This window comes from Bubalus kerabau, chromosome 20 (genome assembly GCF_029407905.1).
Source record: "Bubalus kerabau isolate K-KA32 ecotype Philippines breed swamp buffalo chromosome 20, PCC_UOA_SB_1v2, whole genome shotgun sequence".
Lineage (NCBI taxonomy): Eukaryota > Metazoa > Chordata > Mammalia > Artiodactyla > Bovidae > Bubalus > Bubalus kerabau.
In genome coordinates this window covers 13,989,203-14,012,045 of record NC_073643.1, presented here as the reverse complement: position 1 = coordinate 14,012,045, position 22,843 = coordinate 13,989,203, and the positions used below count along the sequence as shown (strand labels likewise).

At 42.2% G+C, this 22,843-nt stretch overlaps 1 protein-coding gene across 1 annotated transcript in view; it reads left to right on the top strand.

Moving 5' to 3' along the window:
- The window catches only part of SCN11A (sodium voltage-gated channel alpha subunit 11), an 81,319-nt gene that overhangs the window by 19,609 nt on the left and 38,867 nt on the right, over positions 1–22,843 (top strand). The window contains exons 8-16 of the mRNA XM_055557924.1: positions 2,025–2,166; positions 2,751–2,948; positions 3,844–4,017; positions 7,777–7,906; positions 8,900–9,138; positions 13,363–13,545; positions 16,326–16,694; positions 19,609–20,031; positions 22,316–22,429. Of these exons, the coding sequence (XP_055413899.1) occupies positions 2,025–2,166; positions 2,751–2,948; positions 3,844–4,017; positions 7,777–7,906; positions 8,900–9,138; positions 13,363–13,545; positions 16,326–16,694; positions 19,609–20,031; positions 22,316–22,429 (1,972 nt within the window). The remainder of the gene's footprint in view (positions 1–2,024; positions 2,167–2,750; positions 2,949–3,843; positions 4,018–7,776; positions 7,907–8,899; positions 9,139–13,362; positions 13,546–16,325; positions 16,695–19,608; positions 20,032–22,315; positions 22,430–22,843) is intronic.

The window sequence follows — 22,843 nt, the reverse complement described above, 5'->3', positions numbered from 1 at the left end:
ATGACACCACCCTTATGGCAGAAAGTGAAGAGGAACTCAAAAGCCTCTTGATGAAAGTGAAAGTGGAGAGTGAAAAAGTGGGCTTAAAGCTCAACATTCAGAAAACGAAGATCATGGCATCCAGTCCCATCACTTCATGGGAAATAGATGGAGAAACAGTGGAAACAGTGTCAGACTTTATTTTTTGGGGCTCCAAAATCACTGCAGATGGTGACTGCAGCCATGAAATTAAAAGACGCTTACTCCTTGGAAGGAAAGTTATGACCAACCTAGATAGCATATTCAAAAGCAGAGACATTACTTTGCCAACAAAGGTCCGTCTAGTCAAGGCTGTGGTTTTTCCAGTGGTCATGTATGGATGTGAGAGTTGGACTGTGAAGAAAGCTGAGCGCCGAAGAATTGATGCTTTTGAACTGTGGTGTTGGAGCAGACTCTTGAGAGTCCCTTGGACTGCAAGGAGATCCAACCAGTCCATTCTGAAGGAGATCAGCCCTGGGATTTCTTTGGAGGGAATGATGCTGAAGCTGAAACTCCAGTACTTTGGCCACCTCATGCGAAGAGCTGACTCATTGGAAAAGACTCTGATGCTGGGAGGGATTGGGGGCAGGAGGAGAAGGGGACGACAGAGGATTAGATGGCTGGATGGCATCACTGACTCGATAGACGTGAGTCTGAGTGAACTCTGGGAGTTAGCGATGGACAGGGAGTCCTGGCGTGCTGAGATACATGGGGTCGCAAAGAGTTGGACGCGATTGAGCGACTGAACTGAACTGAACTGATTGTATTGGTTTTGCCATACATCAACATGAATCCGCCACGGGTGTACACGTGTTCCCCATCCTGAACCCCCCTCCCACCTCCCTCCCCGTACCATCCCTCTGGGTCATCCCAGTGCACCAGCCCCAAGCATCCTGTCTCATGCATTGAACCTGGACTGGCGATTCGTTTCATATATGATATTATACATGTTTCAATGCCATTCTTCCAAATCATCCCACCCTAGACCTATTTTTGATGTATTCACTGGGGGAGGTGAGTTTAGCATCCTTCTCCTCTCCCATCTTGATCTCCTCCCAGTAAAAGCACCATATTAGAGATATGGACCTGAAAGAGGTAAAAGTTGTTGAATTGGGGATATATAAATGACAGTTGAAGAATGCTAGAGTGGTTTTCATTACAAGCCTTGTGGTGCCATGTGAGTTTTTAAAACCACAGCATGTGTTACTTTGATAAGAATACTATATTTCAAACTAAAAAAATACATACTCTTAGTGTATTTGATAAATGCACTCAATGAGGTGTGTTTTGGTGATGTGGGCAAGACCCATATGCAAGGTATCTACTGTTTTTAAAGTAAAACCCAAATGTTTGTAATAATAGGGGACTGATAACAATTGTAATCTAAATATTCAGCATTAGCAAAGCATTTATAAAAATCCAAGAAATGTAAGACACACAAAAAATGAGACATTTCCTTGTATGCTGATATGGAAAGACCTCCAGTCAGTGTCATTCCATGAAAAAAGCAAAGTGCAAGACAGTCTTCAAAGAATGCTCATGTTCATGTATTATAGAAGATGTATATTGATAGACATGTGCTATAGTCATAGAAGGCTTCTGGAAAATTTATAAAGTAACTGTTTTATTTGTGCCTTTAGAAAGTGGGACTGGGTATCTGGGGAGAGAGGGAGACATCAATTCATTGTATGTCCTTTTGTTTTTTTTTTTTAACTAAATTGTTCACTAAGTCACTACACTTCATTTTTTAATGAAAAACTGCCAATGTGAACTTTCTAATCAATCTGTTTGAGAAGAGACTATGAATACCCATGTTTAGACATAGACTGGGAGGTTTGGAAGATGAGGGATGACACTCTACAAATGTTCTCTTCACCTAGGAGTTTTCAGTGTAAGCTCATTGTTCTTGGAAGAACCAGTGCCCTGGGAAGGGTGTGTGTGTGGTGGGGGGAACCTGGCTGCAGAGTATGTAATTCTTTCTCTGTTCCTTTGTTTCCAATATCTAGGGCTTGTCCTGAACAATATGAATGCAAAGATAGCAAAAAAAATCCTGACTATAACTACACAAATTTTGACAACTTTGGCTGGTCTTTTCTTGCCATGTTCCGGCTTATGACCCAAGATTCCTGGGAGAAGCTTTATCGACAGGTTATTTATTTATTCATTCTATTTCCCCCTCTCTCTCTGTACCTCCCCCTGCCGCCCCCTGCTTCTCTGCCTCCCTCTCTCCCTTTCCACCACTTATCTATCATTTATTTATAACCAACCATCTCTCCTCCACCTTTGTCATGTATTTTTTATCCTTAACAATTGTACTGTTAAATTCTCTTTTTAGAATTCCATTAGAAACATCAAAAAGACTATAAATGTGATATCTGGAAGAAGAGTACAAAAAACTCTTCCTAGAAATATCAGCCCTCACCAGATTCCCCATGGACTGCAGTTCCACCACTAGTACTTCAGCCTTCATGCTGCATTGCTCTCTCTTGCCATTTTTATGTAAAAAACACAAATACCCATGAGAAAGTCATAGTCAAGTCACTAGGACTTCTGTGTGAACGTACAAATGGTATTTCCTTACTGAGGGACAGAGCATCAGAAGCTCCAGTTGGTGGGGGAGGCAATAGATGAGGTTGTGGGCAGCTGAGCCAATCAGGGCTGGGGAGAGACCAATTACTACTGTCTAATCTCTGCTCCAGGTGAAGTCACCCCATGTGTTCTGTCCCTTGCAGACCGTGCGTACCTCAGGGCTCATCTCGGTCCTCTTCTTTGTGGTGGTCATCTTCCTGGGCTCTTTCTACTTGGTTAACTTAACCCTGGCTGTTGTCACCATGACTTATGAGGAACAGAACAAGAATGTAGCTGCTGAAACAGAAGCCAAGGAGAAGATGTTTCAGGAAGCCCAGCAGCTGTTGAAGGAGGAGAAGGAGGTAGGGGCACATGATATCTGTTAATGGGGTCTGCTTGGGGGCATCCCAGAGGCTGTGGGGTCTGACACTTAAGGTTTCTGAACAAGGCCTGTACAGTGCTTTCCCAACTGGTGATTTTCTGAGAATTTTTAAGCCCCTTGCAGCTGGCTCTGCTACAGCCTCTCACGAAGATGCCCAGGAACAGGGCTCTTGAGAAAGGGATTTTGATGATCTTTGGCTTTCTGAACATGAGCCTTCAAAGACAGATCCAAAATTGCTGGCTAGATATATGTGTGTGAAAAGGAAGGCTCTTCTCTAGGCTTTCTTGTGGGAAGCTGAAGATGTTTGTGTCCAGGGACTTTGCTTGAGAGTGTTTGGAAAGCAATCATGATGGCTGTAGAGATGACAGTCATGATCATCTCTCCTCTCTTATAATTCCTGTTATATTTACAGGCCCTTCTTATTGTTTCCCTGGCATCTTGATTTTTTTTTCCCAGTTCTTAGATTTAAAGATTCAGTTTTAAGATTTCAAGGCAGGGATCATGTTTTATGCTTTTTCTCATCCTCTGCAGAGATTTGTCAGGAGGAAACCCCTCTTAAGTGCTTGATATCTGCATCATTAAACACAGACATTTCGTGAGTACCTAGCACATTCAGGACACTGTGCTAAGGGTTGGTGGCACAGAGATATTGGAGAGTCAACCCTGCCTTCAAGGGCTGCAATATTGTGAACAAACAGGACACATTCCCCACATAAACAATGATAAAGATAGCATACTCCAGTTGGGCAATTTGCAGTTGAAGTGGTCCAGTGCTACCAGAAGAGAGGGGAGAATGCTCACCAAGGTGGAAGTCGTTTGCAGTGTTCTATGAGAAGTGTGATCTGTTCATTAATTGCTTTTGTTCACTTTCTAAGGCTCTGGTTGCCATGGGAATTGACAGAAGTTCACTTAATTCCCTTGAAGCATCATCTTTTTCCCCAAAGAAGAGAAAGCTATTTGGTAGTAAGAAAAGAAAATCCTTCTTTTTAAGAAAGTCTGGGAAAGACCAGATTCCAGGATCAGATTCTGATGAAGATTCTTCAAAAAAGGCAAGTTTCGGCCAAAGAATTTATGATATTTGAGCACTGCTCAGGGGGACAGGTCAAGTTGTCAACCTAATTGAAAGGATTCATTCAGTCAGTGAGTCATTTATCCATTCATCCATTTGCACATACTTCCCTGCATCCATGGGTCTATTCACTTATCCATTTATTTACAAATATCTGTTTAAAGTGTTGACAGTGTTTATTTGGCACTGGAGTAGGTACTGGAGACACACGGGATATATAACACAGACATCTAATAATGTAGACACAGTGCCAAGAAGGCACTTACTGTTCAGTGTGATGACCAGCATGATGGGCACAGGGAGAGCAGAGCAGGAGCAATGTCTTAGGGGCAGTGTTTATTTCCTCCAAGGCAAATGTTAGAGATGTTAGAGCACAAGTAGATTATTTGGCAGTGATCGCAGGAAGTACTGTGAAAGGAGGGGAGAAGTGATACATGGAAGAGAAGGTGGTCAATTAATGTGCGTTATTAAGTCAGTGTAATCTCCTTGGACTGAGGGCACTATTTATACACTACCTTTGGTCTATCATTGGTTCAAGACTTCTGGAGTCAGGAAACAATAATTTATGACTTGCTATGTGTTAGGGTGAAAGTTATTTGGGTTTCCAAAGAAAGCCCAAGGATGTGTGGATGGGACCAACAATAACATCTGTTTCAGACCACCAGCCCCAGACTTGATGGGGACTGGGAAAAGAGCAGTGGATCAGAAAAAAGTTCCTAGAGGAAGCAGTGTGTAAGCTGAAAGGATGAATTAGCCAGGTTAAAGGAAGAATGAAGCTCCACATGCAGAGAGAACAGCACATGCATAGGCCTGGAAGCAAAGGAGAGCAGAACATGACCTAGTAGAAAATGTGCATGTGCACACTCACACACACACACGTGTGTGTGTGTGTGTGTGTGTGTGTGTGGTTGGTGGGGATGGTGGCAAGAGGTTCTAGTGTGTGTGTGTGTGGTTGGTGGGGATGATGGCAAGAGGTTCTAGTGGTAAGATGTGGACCCTTGTAAAAGGCCTTGAAGCCAAGCCAAGGAGTTCATTCTTTACCCTATATGCAAGGGATAAGCAGTATGGAAAGGTTTTAAGCAGAAGAGTGATAAAGACCAGATTTACTTTGTGGAAATCCTGGATTCATGGAAGAGAGGGGATTGGAGGAGGGTGAGACTGGAGGCCACCAGTTAAGAAGCTGTTGCAGTGATCCAGGTAAGAGGTGGAAGTGGCTTCAACTATGGCTCGGGCAGTGAGGATGAAGAGAGATGAACAGGTTACAGTGGATCTACAGAGGGAATGATTTGGCAAGTGATTATATGCAGAGGGTGGGAATGATGAGGGTGGGGATGATGCCAGTTTATGGCTTGGGTAGCTGATTTGTACTGAGATGAGCAGAGAGCATGTTCTGGGGGGCGAGGAAGATGGCAAGTTAAGTTATGCACATACCAATTTTGAGATGCCTAGAGAATGAAAGAGGAGAGTGAAAGAGCTGGCTTAAAACTCAACATTAAAAAAACTAAGATAATGCTATCTGCTCCCATCACTTCACAGCAACTAGATGGGGGGAAAGTAGAAACAGTGACAGATTTTATTTTCTTGTGCTCCAAAATCACTGCGGATGGTGACTGCAGCCATGAAATTAAAAGATGCCTGCTTCTTGAAAGAAAAGATATGGCAAACCTAGCCAGCATATTAAAAAGCAGAGACATCACTTTGCTGACAAAGGTCCGTGAAGTCAAAGTTAAGGGCTTCCCCGGTGGTGCTAGTAAAGAACGTGCCTTCCAGTGCAGGAGATGCAAGAGATGTGGGTTTGATGCCTGGGTCGGGAAGATTCCCCTGGAGGAGGGCATGGCAACCCACTCCAGTGTTCTTGCCTGGAGAATCCCATGGACAGAGGAGCCTGGTGGGCTACAGTTCACAGGTTGCAAAGAGTTGGACACAACTGAAGTGACTTAGCTAGCACACAAATGATTTTTCCAGTAGTCATGTTTGGATGTGAGAATTAGACCATAAAGAAGACTGAGCACCAAAGAATTGATGCTTTTGAATTGTGGTGCTAAATAAGACTCTTGAGAGTTCCTTGGACAACAAGGAGGTGAAGTCAGTCAGTCCTAAAGGAAATCAACCCTGAATATTCATTAGAAGGACTGATGCTGGAGCTCCAGTACTTTGGCCACCTGATGCAAAGCACCAACTTATTGGGAAAGACCCTGATGCTGGGAAAGATTGAGGGAAGGAGGAGAAGAGGGTGACAGAGGATGAGATAGTTGGATAACATCACTGACTTAATGGACATACTTTGAGTAAACTCTGGGAGATAGTGAAGGGCTGGGAAGCCTGGTGTACTACAGTCCATGGGGTTGCAAAGAGTGGGACATGACTAGGGACTGAGCAACAACATGGGGCATTCAAGCCAGGTTATTGTTTAGGCAGTGGGACATGCAGAAAAGAAGCTATGAGAGGATGTGATATAGAAAAAAAATCTTATTTAAGGTGGGGGATGTTTGAACATGTTTTAATTCTGGAGAAGAGAAATCAGAAGAGAGGAAGATGTTGGAGATACAGGCCAGGGAATAATGGCTAGAGCCTCCTTCCTGAGGTAGTGGAAAGATGAAGGAGGCAGAAAGTGGGTGTGCATATCTGAGCCTGGAAGGAGAAAGGGAGTTCAGGGGTCTTTGAAGTAGATGGACGGACTTGCCCCACAGCTGTGAGCAGTTCCCTGGTGGAGTGACAGGGTAAGATCCCACGGTTTAGACTAGGCTTCTTTGCTGTCACATCACAGCATAGTCAAGAAATTGCATGTATTTTTTAATATTTTGGAAGTTTTTCCTCATTCTTAACCTAAAATGTCTTTTCCCTTTAACTGTTAATAGAATGAGAAATGGCTATTGCAAGACTACAGGCTGCCTTTAGAACAGCTTTTCACTAGTTCCCTATAAGGCCATGGTTGGTCAGAACCTTTGGGGGAATAAATAATTACAAATACCTGAGTTTTCTGGATAGCTGAAGGTTTATGAGGTTATGTGTTTTAATTTCTAGATACTTTAGAATTTTAGATAAGGTGAAAATCAATAAACTCTTAGACACAGCCTGAAAGAGTACCTGAAGTTTACTACTATAAGGATTTTGTGATATTTATATGACTGTCCTTCTTAGTTTGTTTTGGGGTTTTTTATTGTCTGTTTTTGGTATTTTTGCCACATGGCATGTGGGATCTTGGTTCCCCAGCAGGGATCAAACCCATGCCCCTTGCATTAGAAGCGCAGAGTCTTAACCCCCGGAACACTAGGAAAGTCGGAGTTACTGTCTGTTTCAAAATCTATTTAGACAGCCACTCAAGGCATTTCACTGTCTGGCCTCAATTCACCTTTCTGAATTTATCCCCCACTTCTGCCCCTTGCAAACATTGTTTCTAAATTACACATTTTATTGCTTTCATACCCCAAACCACCATGCATTAGTTTTTGTAAATTTTTTTTTTTGCTTTTTGTTGACAATGAATAAAACACAGAGAAATAAATGTTTCTGTAGGTATGACTCTAGACTCTAGAAATGTGTATACATAAAAATATGAATGTTCAACCCATATTCCTCTTATGTATTAAATGTGAATTAAGAAAATTGAACCTTTGGCATGCAATGAAGTTGAAGTGAGTTGAGCATCTTCACTGCATGTGGCATTGAAACAAAGTTGTGAAGTTTTGAGGAGAGGCCGCCCCTTCCCTCAGAAGGTCCATCATGCCTTCTCTTACAGCCGCACCTCCTTGAGCAAACCAAACGACTGTCCCAGAATCTGTCAGTGGACCGCTGTGATGAGCACGGAGACTCCTTCCAAAGGCAGAGGGCGCTGAGTGCTGTCAGCATCCTTACCATTACTATGCAGGGTAAGTTGTGGCTCCCAGCCTAAGTTCAATGATGTCCTTCCCTTCTCCCTCTCTCCAGCTCCCTAGAAGCCCTCTGCAACCCACCATGGGTACTTCTGCACAGTGACTCCCAGTGCTTCTTTGGAGCATGTGAGCAACATGGCTTTTAAGAAGCGGGCCTTCCCCGTGGGCCCACCCTGAGCTGCCCCTTGGGTAATGATGGGACCAAGAACACCAAGAAGACTTCCTGTTCAGGCCACACAGTCACAGGAGGTTTCAGTGACAATGATAGTCAACCAAAGGAGATAAAACATAGAAGTTTCCAGGAGGTGACAGTTGTCATTGAAGTTAGAATAGGAATCTGTCATGAACAATAGAAGAAGACCTATGCATACAGGCTGGTACCATCTGAGGGACCTGATTAACCACAGGTAACCGGGGACCAAACTGAGGGGTTGGTGTTCAAGGGCAGGACTCAGGTGCTAGCAAGAATGGGGTTAAACGGGTTCTTAGCACTTCTGAGTCCCCTCATGAAGCCCTAACATTGTGTGGAAATCAGGCTGCCTTTTCTGACCTGAAATCAACTGATTGCATGCCTTTTGTTTCGTGCTTATAGATGGCCCTGCCTGAATATCTCCCTTTCCTCTGGGCCCTGGAAGCTTCCTGTGCTCTGGTATAGCCATCACCTTGGTCCACCTTGGGTGAACATAACTTGGGCTTATGTCTGTCTCTCTCATAGGTTCATAGCCAGTCATTGTTGACTTCCCATCTGTATCTCTGACAGTGCAGCCCCGTTCCTAGGTGCTCAATGTACATATAAAGACTTTTACTTGACTATGCCACATGAAAGCTCAGTGTGGGAAACCTTTTTAGCCACACAGCAGTACTCTTCTTGACTGATCATGTTGTGGCACAGAAGATGCCAGGGAAGAGGGAAGAAGGACACACGGGCAAAGAGCAGCCAGACTGGTGCAGAGCCAACTCCTCAAGTACTTTTTCATTCTTCTTCTCCAGAACAAGAAAAATCACAGGAGCCTTGCCTCCCATGTGGGGAAAATCTGGCATCCAAATACCTCGTGTGGGACTGTAGCCCCTGGTGGCTAGACATTAAGAAGGTCCTGAGAACCGTGATGACTGATCCCTTTACTGAGCTGGCCATCACCATCTGCATCATAATCAACACTGTCTTCTTGGCCATGGAGCATTACAAAATGGACCAGAATTTTGAGAATATATTGTACACAGGGAACTTGGTAATTCTAGGTTTTTAAAAATACGGAACATATTTCAAACTTTGAATTGTGACTCTTGCAAATCTAGCTATTTTGTGCATGGTCTAACCTAGCATGGGTCTTTGGTCCTCTTAGGTGGAGTAGAGGGAAAAAATGACTGTTAGAATTTTATTTTTACCCATTTCAGTAACTTTCAATGGGCCCCTGTTCACTCTCTAGTGTGGTATGTCTAGTATGGTTCACGCTCTAGTTAAGGTATGTCTTTACTCATCTAATGGATGACTAAAGAGTCATTCACTGGTAAGACAGAAGCAAGTAGACATCTTCTTTTTCCTTTTTCGGCTGTGCTGAGTCTTCGTTGCTTTGCTCTGCAGCTTTCTCTAGTTGAGTGAGTGGGGGCTCCTCTTTGTTGCAGTGCCTAGGCTTCTCGATGTGGGGAGAAGTGGGGGCTTCCCTTGCTGCTGAGCACAGGCTCTGGGCACATGGGCTCAGTAGTTGTGGCTCATGACCTTAGTTGCTCCGTGGCATGTGGAATCTTTCTGGACCAGGGATCAAACCTGTGTCCCCCACATTGGCAGGCAAATTCTTATCCACTGTGCAACCACAGAAGTCTGCAAGTAGACATCTTAAAAGGTCAACTATTTTGGATAATCAAGAAAATATTAACCATATCCAAGGACCCATGGTAATGAGTACCATGGTACCTAGTCATGTTGATGACATCATTTGTCATAAAATAATGTGACTGCCATTGCTAAGTGTTATTTTCCCTGTAAGGGTGAGTCAGGGCCTGGAAGCTTTAGGAGGTTTACTTTCCCAGGAGTGGGTTGCGAGGTGGAGAGTGAGCGGGGGTGGGGTTCCAGATGAGTCTGCTTCAGTAGTCTCAGTTAAATTGGAAAAACTAAGATAGGGGAACAGACTTTTCAAAAACTGTTCACTTTAATTCATAATTCCTGCAGAAGGCCCAAGGGTAAATTAGTTTCCCAAGTATCAGAAATAGTAAGTACTCAGTGAATGTTCTACCCTAGTTTGCTAATGAGTTAATTAGCTAAAAACCTTATCATAATGTCAAGTCTTTTCTTCTTAAAGTTTTATGTTATTTTTATAATTTAAAAAGCAATACATGTTTTTTAATTTTAAAAACAAGGGGAATACAAAGAAGAAACTAATTTCTTATGGTCTTACTAGTGAAGATGATCATTTTTGGCATCAGAATATTTCCAAGTATGTATGTATGTAGATGTTTAAAAATTTTTTTTACATTGACAAGAACCCAAAGTACCTATTGAATCAGGAGTTGGTCCACAGAGCTGCCTCTGTGCATCAAGTTTAGGATGCTGTAGAACTGTAGACGGGTGCCTGTCACCTTTGGTTCCACATCCCATGAAGAGGAGCAGGGAACTGCAGTATAAGACCAGGGTGGGTCTCCTTATAGATAGTCTGTATTTAGGTTCTTTTTCCCATACTGCCTTTAGGGAGAAGAGCCCTTTGGGTATGCATATGCTGGATTAGATTCCATGTTGCACAATGAACCTGACACACAGATTACCTTCTAACAGGCTGGGTCTTCTGGGATCCAGGCCAGGCTGTTTGGTTCTCTCCTGTTGAGGTGTCCCAGAATGGCCTGACAAGGTTATTTCACTTGGAGGGAGAATGTTATGTGACCTCAGGGCCACAATACCTACCCCAACAGAGTCAGCAGGACCCATCTTTCAGTACCTCCTGGTAGATAGAGTTATTGGATAAGTTCCAGAGAATACTCCAAAAGTCTCTGACAGGGTCATCTCCATAGACAGGGCTTCCCAGTTGCAAAGGTGGTCTGTCCATCACTTCCCCTGTTGATCCAACTATCGGAAATAACCAAAGCCCACCTCTCATATTTCCCACTGACCAGGCATCCCAGGTACTGATGTAAAGTTGCATTTTGCAGTTGGAAGGTGGCTAATTAAGTGACATTCTTCTCCAGAGGCCAAAGGAGGCACAGAGACATTGTTGGTGTCTGAAAACACAGGCAGCAGTTGGACCTTGGGTCCTGGAAATGAAAACATGCAAAGCTGATTATGTAGCCTGTGCATCCATTCCATGCACCCCATTCGCTACACATGCGAAAAAGGGAGCAGCCACCTCATCTGTTGTGCCCCCATGATGGTGATGATGGGAGGTCTTGGAGCCCTGGGCTTGAAGGAACACATCCAGACTTCCTTCCTCTGATGGGTGGAGCCAGATTAAGCTGGCCTGTGGAGTTCTGTGGACTACACTCAGAAATAGGCTCTCTAGGCTTCAGAATTGCTTGAATCAAGGGGAGTCCATTGAGCTCCCAAGAAGTCATAAGTAGCAATTGAATTGGATTGCAAAACTGATGGTTCCCCAGGCATCTAGTGATGCTGTCAGGCTAAGACACCTAGAGCCTGAAGGAGACAGGAGGAGGAAGAATGCGTCAAAAGGGGAAGGAGAATCCTGCACAATTAACTGGAACACACAACACTGCATGCTTTTAGGCACTGGTTGTGGCATTTTGGGGATAGACAGCAATGTTGGGGGCTTCCCTGATGGCTCAGCGGTAAAGAATTCGCCTGCAGTAGCCACAGGAGACACGGGTTCGATCCCTGGGTCAGGAAGATCCCCTGGAGGAGGGCATGGCAACCGACTCCAGTATCCTTGCCTGGAGAATCCTGTGCACAGAGAAGTCTGGTGGGCTAAAGTTCATAGGGTCGCAAAGAGTCGGACAAGACTGAAAAGAGTTGGATAAGACTGAAGAGACTTAGTACACACATGCACACAGGCAGCAGTATTTAAAGGGAAAATGTAGATATAAGCTTTGATTTTTCTTTGCCACTCTTGATTTCTTTTTATTTGCCTATCTGGGGTTTAACTTTGCCCAGCCTTTTATATTAACTTGTATCATTTTATTTTGGGGTTATATTTTATAAATAGTCATTTCATTATTTATAAAAATAGACCACCTGTTACTTTTAATAAAGAGATTTAATCATTTATAGGTTGTTGCTGTTGTTTCCAGAATTAAAGAGGAGAGTCTTATAATGAACAACATTTAAAAAGATTTTAACCCTTTTCATGTGAAAGTCACTCAGTCGTGTCTGGCTCTTTGCAACTGTATAGTACATGGCATTTTCCTGGCCAGAATACTGGAGTAGGTAGCCTTTCCCTTCTCCAGGGGATCTTCCCAACCCAAGGATCGAACCCAGGTCTTCCACATTGCAGGTGGATTCTTTACCATCTGAGCCACAAGAGAAGCCTAACCCTCTTTTATTAAAAACAAACAAACAAACAAAAACCCTTTTTATATTACTGTATTATTTTCACACTATGGTTTTCCTCATTTCTGCTTAATTTCTGTGTGTTTAGGATAGAGAATGTGCTATTTGCTATGAAGAAATGCTTTGCCTTATTTTCTGCAAAGATATAGGAGATAGATTTAACTTTGAATTTGGCTACTGTGCAACATTTTGCAAGTTTCTTAAGCCTGTATTTATCTAATTGTTAAAGGCAAAGAATTATTTTTCTCATGGAAAAGACATAGTTTAGTGCTTTTTAAACTCTTGCCCTTCCTTTTAATTCTTTAATATTTTGTTCTGGAATGATGTGCCCTGCATTCTGAGGGAGTTTTTAAGATTATATTCTGATTCACTAATCTTCCTTTCAACCATAACCAATTCAGGGTTTATCCTCTATATCAGGTTGCTCAAAGACATTTTTTCTGTGTCTGGTAGTGATTTTCAATTTTCTGTTCTGGGCCCTTAAAAATTTTTTTTTTTCTGACCAAAGTATTGAGGTTGAGTGTTTAGATAAACTGCTTTTGTATTTTGGTTTATGAATGATATTTATCTTTACTTTTCAGAACTGTTGTGAACTCCCCTCACTTTGGAGTTGTTAGTATCTTAAAGAGAATTCAGAGGAGGAATTGCTTGACACTTCCTATTACTCTGCCATCTACCAAGAAGGCAATTTTGCTTTATTTTTTTTTAACAGAATGGAAAATAATATTTATTCTCCATCCTGATGCCTGTTAGCTTGGTGATACTGGAGTGGAGGCCGTGGTGGGGTTGGGTCATGGGGAGAGAGGAAAAGGTAAAGTGAAGTCCATGCTACAGTGGTAAATGTTTCTTTTTCATGGACTGCAGGGCATATTGTATCAAGTATGAGAATACAGTTTATTTCTTTGTAACCTCTGTAATTCCCTTGGACATACCTTCTTTTTCTCTCTTTTTTTCTGCCTCACTGTAGGTTTTCACTGGCATTTTCATGGCTGAAATGTGCCTAAAAATCATTGCTCTGGATCCCTACCACTACTTTCGTCGAGGATGGAACATTTTTGACAGTGTTGTTGCTCTTCTGAGTTTGGCAGATGTGATATTAAACCATATAGTTTCAGGAAAAAGTTGGATATCATTTCGTTCCTTAAGAGTGGTAAGGCACTTACTTTCTTATTTTACTGAATAACTTATCTGCCAGGATTGAAGAGTCTTCAGTGAGTTCAATAGCTAGTTTTGGATTAAAGCTTACCATCTTACCTTGATCTGAGAACCAAAATTACACTCCTCCTGCCACCCAGGTGTATAATACACTCGTGAGTCCCAGGTGGTCTTCTCTCCATTGAATCCCTACTCTCCTCCCTCCCCTGCCACAAGATGACCCTTCAGGCAACCAGATGCAAAATCATGTCTTCTGGTGTCAGGACTGTGCTCCCTGCTGTGTGTGCAACCCCCTCCAACTATCTTCCACGCCCCCCCCCAACTCTAAGCCAGGCACCCTCACAGCTGGGCTTACCAAGGGGGATGTACTGCAGAGCCCAGGACGGGGGCAGGCACTGCCAGTGGGTGTTGTCCCACAGGGTCCCTCCTCACTGCTCCCAGTAGCGCAGTCCTTTTCTGCAGGCTTTGCCCTTCACCCACAAACCACTGGAGGCACCCCAGTAGCCTTTGCCGAGTACCTGATACGTCTGGGGAAGACTGAAAGGTGAGGGAAGCACTGCCTTCAAGGAGTTTGTGGTCTAGGGAAAATATAAGACGTGGCCCAGAAATGACCATGCGGCAGACCCCATAAGAGGTATGGGCAGAAATCACAGAGAAATCATATCTGGGAAGGGAATCAGGAAACCACAAAAGGTTACCTCTTGTCCTCTTTCAAAGATTTACTTTTTTGGAGGGGACATGGATACGATTTCTTTTTTTCTTTTTAAAAACTTTTTATTTCATATTGAAGTACAGCTGATTAACAATACTGTGATATTTTCAGGTGAACTGTAAAGGGACTCAACCATACATATACATGTATCCATTCTCCCCCAAACTCACCTTCCATCCTGGCTGCCATATAACATTGAAAAGAGTACCATGTGCTATACAGCAGGTCCTTGTTGGTTATCCATTTTAAATATACCAGTGTGCACATGTCCATCCCAAACTCCCTAACTATCTCTCTCCCCCACCCCCCATCCTTCTCTCCAGCAACCGTAAGTTCGTTCTCTAAGTCTGTGAGTCTCTTTCTGTTTTTCAAGTAAGTTCATTTATATAATTTCTTTTTGGATTCCACATATAAGAGGTGTCATACAATATTTCTCCTTCTGTGTGGATAGGATTTCTAAACATGTGGAATAAGACATTTAATTCAGTTACTTAAGCATACATTTTATAGTTGGCATATATTAGAAAATCACACTGCTTAAAATCAGGCATTATTAGGCTGCTCCCTAAGTTTTATTGGTGCTTGGGTGAGCAAAATTACATTTGCTTTACTAATGGTTAGGCTTATTACAGCCATGCTCTGAGGCAAGGAGTTCTACGAGTTTGTCTGTAGATAAGAATAGAACCACATTTTCTCCCTGAGATGCCCCCAGTTCCCCTCTATGTAGACAGCAGTGGTCCCTCTCTTGTGATAGAAGTCTAACTGACCTGCAGTATCTACCTGCTCCCCCACAAATACTGGGTTGGCCGAAAAGTTTGTTCAGGTTTTTCTTTAACATCTTATGAAAAACCCAAGTGAACTTTTGGGCCAACTCCAAAGTTGACACTTAACAGGATTGTACTTTGGAGTGAAACCATTGGTTTACATTAAAAGTTAATATAAGAAATAATCTGTGAAACTAGTTACTGTGCTTTTTTCTGTTGTTGCCTCCTATAAGTTTCCATGGAGAGAATTTCTCTCTGGAAAAAGAGAATGTGTCTTGAGTAGTCCTCCTAGGCGCAATACATCAATTTGTGAGCTCAATTATATAATGAAGGAGTTAACCAACTTTGTCTGTAAAAAGCAGATGGTACATTTTTTCAGTCTTACGGGCCATATGGTCACTGTAGAAACCTCTCAGTTTGCCATCATAGCACAAAAGTAGCTGTAGACATTAGAGTACACATGCGCATGGCTGTGTTCCAATAAAACTTTATTTACAGACATGAAAATTGGAACTTTATACAATTTAAATGTGCAATGAAATATTTAAAAAATTATTTCCAACCATTTAAAGATATAAAAAACTGCTCACCTGTCAGGCCATGTGAACGCAGGTAATGGGATGGATCTGGCCCTGGGCCCAGAGTTTTTGACTCTTAGTATAGATAGTGAAGGACAGGGAAGCCTGGCATTCTGCAGTCCGTGGGGTCACAAAATGTTGGACATGACTTAGCGACTGAACAACATCCTATTGGGGGCTTCCCCAGTGGTGCTGCAGTAAATAACCTGCCTGCAACGCAGGAGATGCAAATTTGATCCCTGGGTCAGAAAGATCCCCTGGAGAAGGAAATGGCAACTCACTCCAGTATTCTTGTCTGGGAAATCCCATAGATAGGGGAGCCTGGTGGGCTACAGTCCATGAAGATCACAGAATAGTCAGACATGACTTAGTGACAGCAACAACCAATATTATACAGGGTTCCAATATATTCATTTTGTTTAATTAATGTGTATGCTCAGTTCTACCATCATGATCCCAAAGTCTTTATCATTTAAAAAAATTAGACCAAATGTTTCATTTTTAAAATAAAAAAATACATATGGGTGAATATCAGATTGGGGCATGGAGTTGCTGACCATGTTTAGGATGGATTTGGCTTTGAAAAAATTTTTGAAAGTTATAAATGCTATGGTTTGGGAACAAGTCATTTGAATTATAGCTGAGCAGGTGGAATTTGTCCTAACTGGCTTTTCTTCCATTTTTGTTTATTGTCTTTTTTTTATTATTATTATTTTTATAGCTGAGGGTCTTCAAGTTAGCCAAATCCTGGCCAACTTTAAGCACACTGATTAAGATCATTGGCCATTCTGTTGGAGCCCTTGGAAACCTGACTGTGGTCTTGGCCATTGTGGTCTTTATTTTCTCAGTAGTTGGCATGCAGCTTTTCGGCTCTAAATTCAATAACAGAAAGAATAATTTAAAGTCCTGTGACCCTGAAGTCCTGTGTTTACGGCGCTGGCACATGGGGGATTTCTACCACTCCTTTTTGGTGGTGTTCCGCATCCTCTGTGGCGAATGGATTGAAAACATGTGGGAATGTATGCAAGAAGCTAACCCAACGCTGTGCGTTATTGTGTTTCTGTCGATCATGGTGATTGGAAAACTTGTGGTGAGTGTCTCAGTTTTGTTGTTGTTGTTTTAAATGCATGGGCTAAATAAATGCATTAGCTTCTTTTCCAACACTTTACTAGTGAAAATTGTTATTTAAATATAGTATTATAAATTTAATGTTATATGATATTCAAAAATCTGCATTTGAATTTGATTTGAAGACAGTATGGTAAGCATGAAAGAAAACCTGTCATGTAGTCCTTTAAAGATGCCCCAATGTCTATCCTACTCCAAGTGATTATTCAAATCGCCACTGATTGGCTGAGGTAGGGATATTTTACTTAATTTGGTCCGTAGATGTAAAGAGTACATCATGCAAAATGCCAGGCTGGATAAAGCACAAGCTGGAATTGAGATTGTGGGGAGAAATATCAATAACCTCGGATAAGCAGATGATACCACCCTTATGGCAGAAAGCGAAGAGGAATTAAAGAGCCTCTTGATGAAGGTGAAAGAGGAGAGTGAAAAAGCTGGCTTAAAGCTCAACATTCAGAAAACTAAGATCATGGCATCCAGTCCCATCACTTCATGATAAATAGATGGGGAAACGGTGGAAACAGTGACTGCTATCATTTTCTTGGCCTCCATAATCACTATGGACGGTGACTGCAACCATGAAATTAGAAGACACTTGCCCCTTGGAAGAAAAGCAATGACAAACCTAGACAGTATATTAAAAAGCAGAGACATTATTTTGCCTACAAAGCTCTGTATAGTCAAAGCTATGGTTTTTCCAGTAGTCATGTATGGATGTGAGAGTTGGACCATAAAGAAGGCTGAGCGCTGAAGAGTTGGTGCTTTCAAACTGTGGTGTTGGAGAAAACTCTTGAGAGTCCCTTGGACTGCAAACAGATCAACCCAGTCAATCCTAAAGGTAATCAACCCTGAATATTCATTGGAAGGACTGATGCTGAAGCTCCAGTACTTTGGCCACCTGATGGGAAGAGCCGACTCATTGGAAAATACCTGATGCTGGGAAAGATGGAAGGCAGAAGGATAAGGGGACAGCAGAGGACAAGATGTTTGGATGGCATCACCAACTCAATGGGCATGAGTTTGAGCAAGCTCTGGGAGATGGTGAAGGACAGGGAAGCCTGGCGTGCTGCAGTCCATGGGGTTGCAAAGAGTCAGACATGACTGAGCAACTGAACAATAACAACAAAGATGTAAAGAAATGTCCACAGAGTAAGGTTTCTTGCTGTTTAAAAGAAGGAGGAGGAGAGGAAAGGAAAAGGAGGAGAGGAGGAAGGAGGAATGATGAAAAAAGTGGTCCTTTTTCTTCCTCCAGCCCTTTTATGACTGTGACTCTTGGTAGAACCACAAACATCATGCAGCCATGAGAAGTACCAAAGCAAGACAAAGTCAGCACTAAGGAAGGTAGACTGAAGGTGGAACAAACCTATTGTCAGGGCATAATTGGTCCTGTCTTCTAGTTTCAAACATCTTGTCATGTGGCATTTTCTTTTTATGTAAGCTTGCCCTGTATCTGTTACTTACAGCTGGAAACATGGTACTCTATGGAGAAACTAATTAAGTGTACACCATTGAGAGTGTGATGAGACAGGAGACAGACAAGGATACCTGAGCATAAGATCTCAGAATTGAGACTATCATGCAAATATAATTAATGATCCTCATACAAATATAATTAACTGTCCTCAGTATCTAATAAATGGTGTTAGTAGACAGCAGGATGGAGAAGGCAATGGCACCCCACTCCAGTACTCTTGCCTGGAAAATCCCATGGATGGAGGAGCCTGGTAGGCTGTAGTCCATGGGGTCACTAGGAGTCGGACACGACTGAGCGACTTCCCTTTCACTTTTCACTTTCATGAATTGGAGAAGGAAATGGCAACCCACTCCACTGTTCTTGTCTGGAGAATCCCAGGGACGGGGGAGCCTGGTAGGCTTCCATCTATGGGGTCACACAGAGTCGGACATGACTGAAGTGACTTAGCAGCAGCAGACAGCAGGAGATATGCAAGATCAAGGGAGTGGGAAGGGAGTGCTAAGAAGGACATTGTGGGAGACACGGTACTTGAAAAAGGCACTTCAGAGGCAAAGTGAAAGTGAAGTTGCTCAGTCGCGTCTGACTCTTTGCAACCCCATGGACTGTAGCCTACCAGACTTCTCCATCCATGGGATTTTCCAGGCAAGGGTACTGGAGTGGGTTGCTATTTCCTTCTCCAGGGGATCTTCCCAACCCAGGAATCAAACCCAGGTTTCCTGCATTGTAGGCGACCCTTTACCCTCTGAGCCACCAGGGAAGCCAAAGAGGACTTAGCAAGTAGAGGGTAACTTGAGCAAAGATTCAGACTTGGGAATTCTCATTGTGAAGCTGAGGAAGTGTGACTGGACCCATTAACACCCACAAAAGTCTTTCCCCAGAAAGCTGTATATTTTTTAACTGGTGAGAGCCACAAACAAAAGAGGTAAAAAAACCTGCACAAGTGTACCATCTCTCAAATTGTGCAGATAGGAGAGGACCTCGTAGCACAGCGGTCCTAGACATTAGACTCATATCCATGTGGGCAATTCCAGCAGAAGTCCAACCTCATGATTCTGGCTGATCCCCAAGGAATATCCACTTTTGATTTTGCCACATGGTTATGCCTTTCACCTTACCCTGGCCAGGCTCTACAATACACACTGCTTATACACAGACAGCCTGCATCTGGCTGTTTGCACCCTTTAACTTCAATTTTCTTTGGTCTTATCTTGATGTCTCTATTACTTCCTCAATCTTCTCTCCTTTTCTTTATTTTATAGATGAACTTTCTTGGGAGACAGAAGGACATAGAACTTTCATTTGATTTTGTTTCCAGTCTTGGGGAAAAGTTGTTGTGGAACCCTACTGTGTTGTTTCCTTTGCTAAATTTTCCCTATGTCCCTCTCCCTTTGCCCCTTCCTAGGTACTCAACCTCTTCATTGCCTTGCTACTCAATTCCTTCAGCAATGAGGAGAGAAATGGATACTTGGAGGGAAAAGTCAAGAAAACCAAAGTCCAGATAGCCCTGGATCGGTTCCGCCGGGCTTTTTGTTTTGTAATACATACTCTTGAGCATTTTTTCAGGAAGCGGTGCAGGAAGCGACATTTATCAAAGCAAAAAGAGGTGACAGAAGGCCCTGGTGGAGAGAGCAAAGATATCATTCCCCTGGTCACAGGGATGAGAAAGGGCCCAGAGATCTGGGAGGAGTTTGGTGTACTAACTTCTGTACCAATGACCTTGCATGATCGGACTTGGTTGGCCCCACTTGCAGAGGAAGAAGATGATGCTGAACCCCCTGGTGAAGATAAGGCACAGGCTGTCACACAACCTGAGGCTGGAAAACAGGTACACAGGTTCATACATAGACTCACGGATCATTTAAAGCTGGAGCTGCCATGGGGTACTGGTTGCCTGCCCTGTCCTGAGCACTATGCAGAGATGATAAAGGTATACAGTGTGGTGGCTGCACCTCTGGGGCTGGTTCTAATCATGGTCTGCACATGTGGCACAGGTGGGAGATACCAGAGGAGTTCAGAGTGGGCTGGGGCAATGAGGGAATCAAATGCCTTTGGTTGGGCACCAAAAGAAATATAGAGTTGGAACTGACTGAAAGGTGAGAAAAGGAGTGTGGAAGGTGAAGTGAATATAGCATAAAAAGAGATTTTGTTTCTTATGAATTGCCTGCCACCCTGGGGAGGATGTCTTAGCCACTACCCGGGATACTCGGAGGGGCCGTAGTCTCTCATCTCTCAGCCTCCCTCTTCCTGCATGGAATCTCTGCCCTGCGAACTAGCTGGAGTAAGGGAGATCAGGGCCCCAGTATTGTCAAGCTTTTGAACTTGGAATAGAGTCTCTGTCCTATGAGTAGTAACTAAAATGGAAAAAGAAATCCAACTTCTTGACCACATTCACCAGAAATTTAGCCTCTTCAACTCAGATTTGGAGGAGATGAGAAAAGCTGTGACCTGCACATTCTAATGAGATACATATCTCTTCATTGGGAGCCGAGGGCAGAGGGAGCCCCATCTTCTTGGTCACATCTCCCTTCCCACCCCCATCAAACTGAGCTGGGGGTGGGAAGCAAGAGAACAGGTCATGGCTAAAGTGCCATAGACTCCTGCTGTTATTACTGAATAGCATAGATTTTTTTAAAAAAAGTAAGTATTTCTTCATTTGCTGTATGCCCTTAGGACAATTTACAGAAACCTTAAATATATTTTTACAAATATTTTCCACCATTTATGTTAATTTTACTGTGAAACATTCTGCAGAACTCCTTATTCTACCATCTAAGAAGCAACACTCTGAATATCTTTTTTATAAATGTATTAATTTTAATGACATTTTTAGATTACGATACTGATTTTGTTCTTTTTCCTCAAGGAAATTAACCTCCCTGTAGTTAATTTTTGAGGACTACTGATTTTATGTTTGTCTCATCATACACTTTGGAATATAAATTTGGAAGTTCATATTTGTGGGAGGGTCTGTCACTCTCCCTGCAGTCTAAGTTCTGTGGTATCTTTAATAGACCCTTCTAAGGGATCCATTCAGAACTAAGTCTTATCTTGGCAGCTGACTCTTCTCTAATAGTGATACTAGGCATTTTGCAGATCCAGTCGCTAAGCCAGTGGCTCCCTTTGCCCAGATCTTATTTCTGGCTGTACTTCCTCCTGCCTCCCTAGGTATGCAGCTTTGTATAATTGTAACCCCAAGCATTGGCCACAACTTCTTTTAACTTTCTCTCTTAAGTATAAGAACTTCAACCCAGCCCAGAGTTTCAAGCTTTGGGTATAACTCTGGTTTCCTTTTTCATATGGGACACTTTTATTCATTGTTACTTGCTGCATGCTTTAAATTGTTATTACTTTATTTTTGTTCTGTGGTCCATAGATAATGTGTATCTGTTTTTTGTGTATATGTGTTCAATGGGGAGCAGCATTCTTAAATTATGTCCATACAATGTCAGATTCACAAGAACCTTCACATATATTTTAGGACAAAACCTTTCTTAAGATGTGACTTTGCATATCCTTGGATTTAGCTGCAGGTCATCAGACAAAATTCATTTTTTATTTTTATATTATATATTTTCATATTTTCTTTATGTGTTTCAGTTGCCTATTTTGCTAACTCAATCCTCTGTACCTAAAAGAATACAAAATTATTTTCCAAATTATTCTTTTAATAGTTTTATTCATGTATTTTTACATTGGAATATCAAGTGATTATCGTTTTTAATTTTTACTGTATTATGGCATTGTAGTATTTTTTCAGGGATAACTAATTATACCAGTACCATTTATTAAACAATTTATTATTTAGCCATTGAATTGAAAGGATACAGTAAGATTCACTTCTTAATTATTTGCTGAATTTTGTATCAAATCATGTTGTTTTGATTACATTACTTATGAGTAAGTTTCATTATATGTTTCCTATAATAGTTTTTCCAGAATTATTTTATGTTGAGTTTTTTCAGGAACAGTTTTTAAAAGTAAAGAGAAAAAGTTAAATAATGTCAAAATTTTCATGATGAACAGAAAACCAAATAGAATTCAAACTTGTTTCATCCCAAGTGAGATGTCCAGGAGGAATATTAATTCTACTCTTGGTTTCTCAGTGTCAGGCCAGCGAAGTCCATCAGAAGAGCAAGGATCTCACTAGTCCAGGAATTCAGAGTGTGGAAATTGATCTATTCTCTGGAGATGATCCTCCTTTGTCAATACAGAATCTTCGGAAGGTAATTTTCCCAGGGTGTTCCCAGAAGAAACATAGCTCATCCACTTACCTTGCTCAAAATAGCCACTATGGAAAAATATCTAGATTAGTACAGAGCAAACTGTCAAACTTACATTATTAAGCAAAGATCTAGCCCAGGGTTTCTCAGCCTCACCAGTATGACATTTGTGCCCAGATAATAATTCTTTGCTATGGTGGACGGTTCTGGGTATTGTAGGGTGTTTAGCAGTACCCTGCCTCTACCCACTAGATGTCCATAGAATCCCCCCCACCATTGCAAAAATAAAAAATATCTTTAGACATTGCCAAAGTGTCTCCTGGAAAGTAAAATCAATACAACCACTGTTCTAGGCCTATTATTCTGGGACTTGAGGTAGCTGACAATTTCATTGTCAGTAAAGTGGCCTTCTCCTCA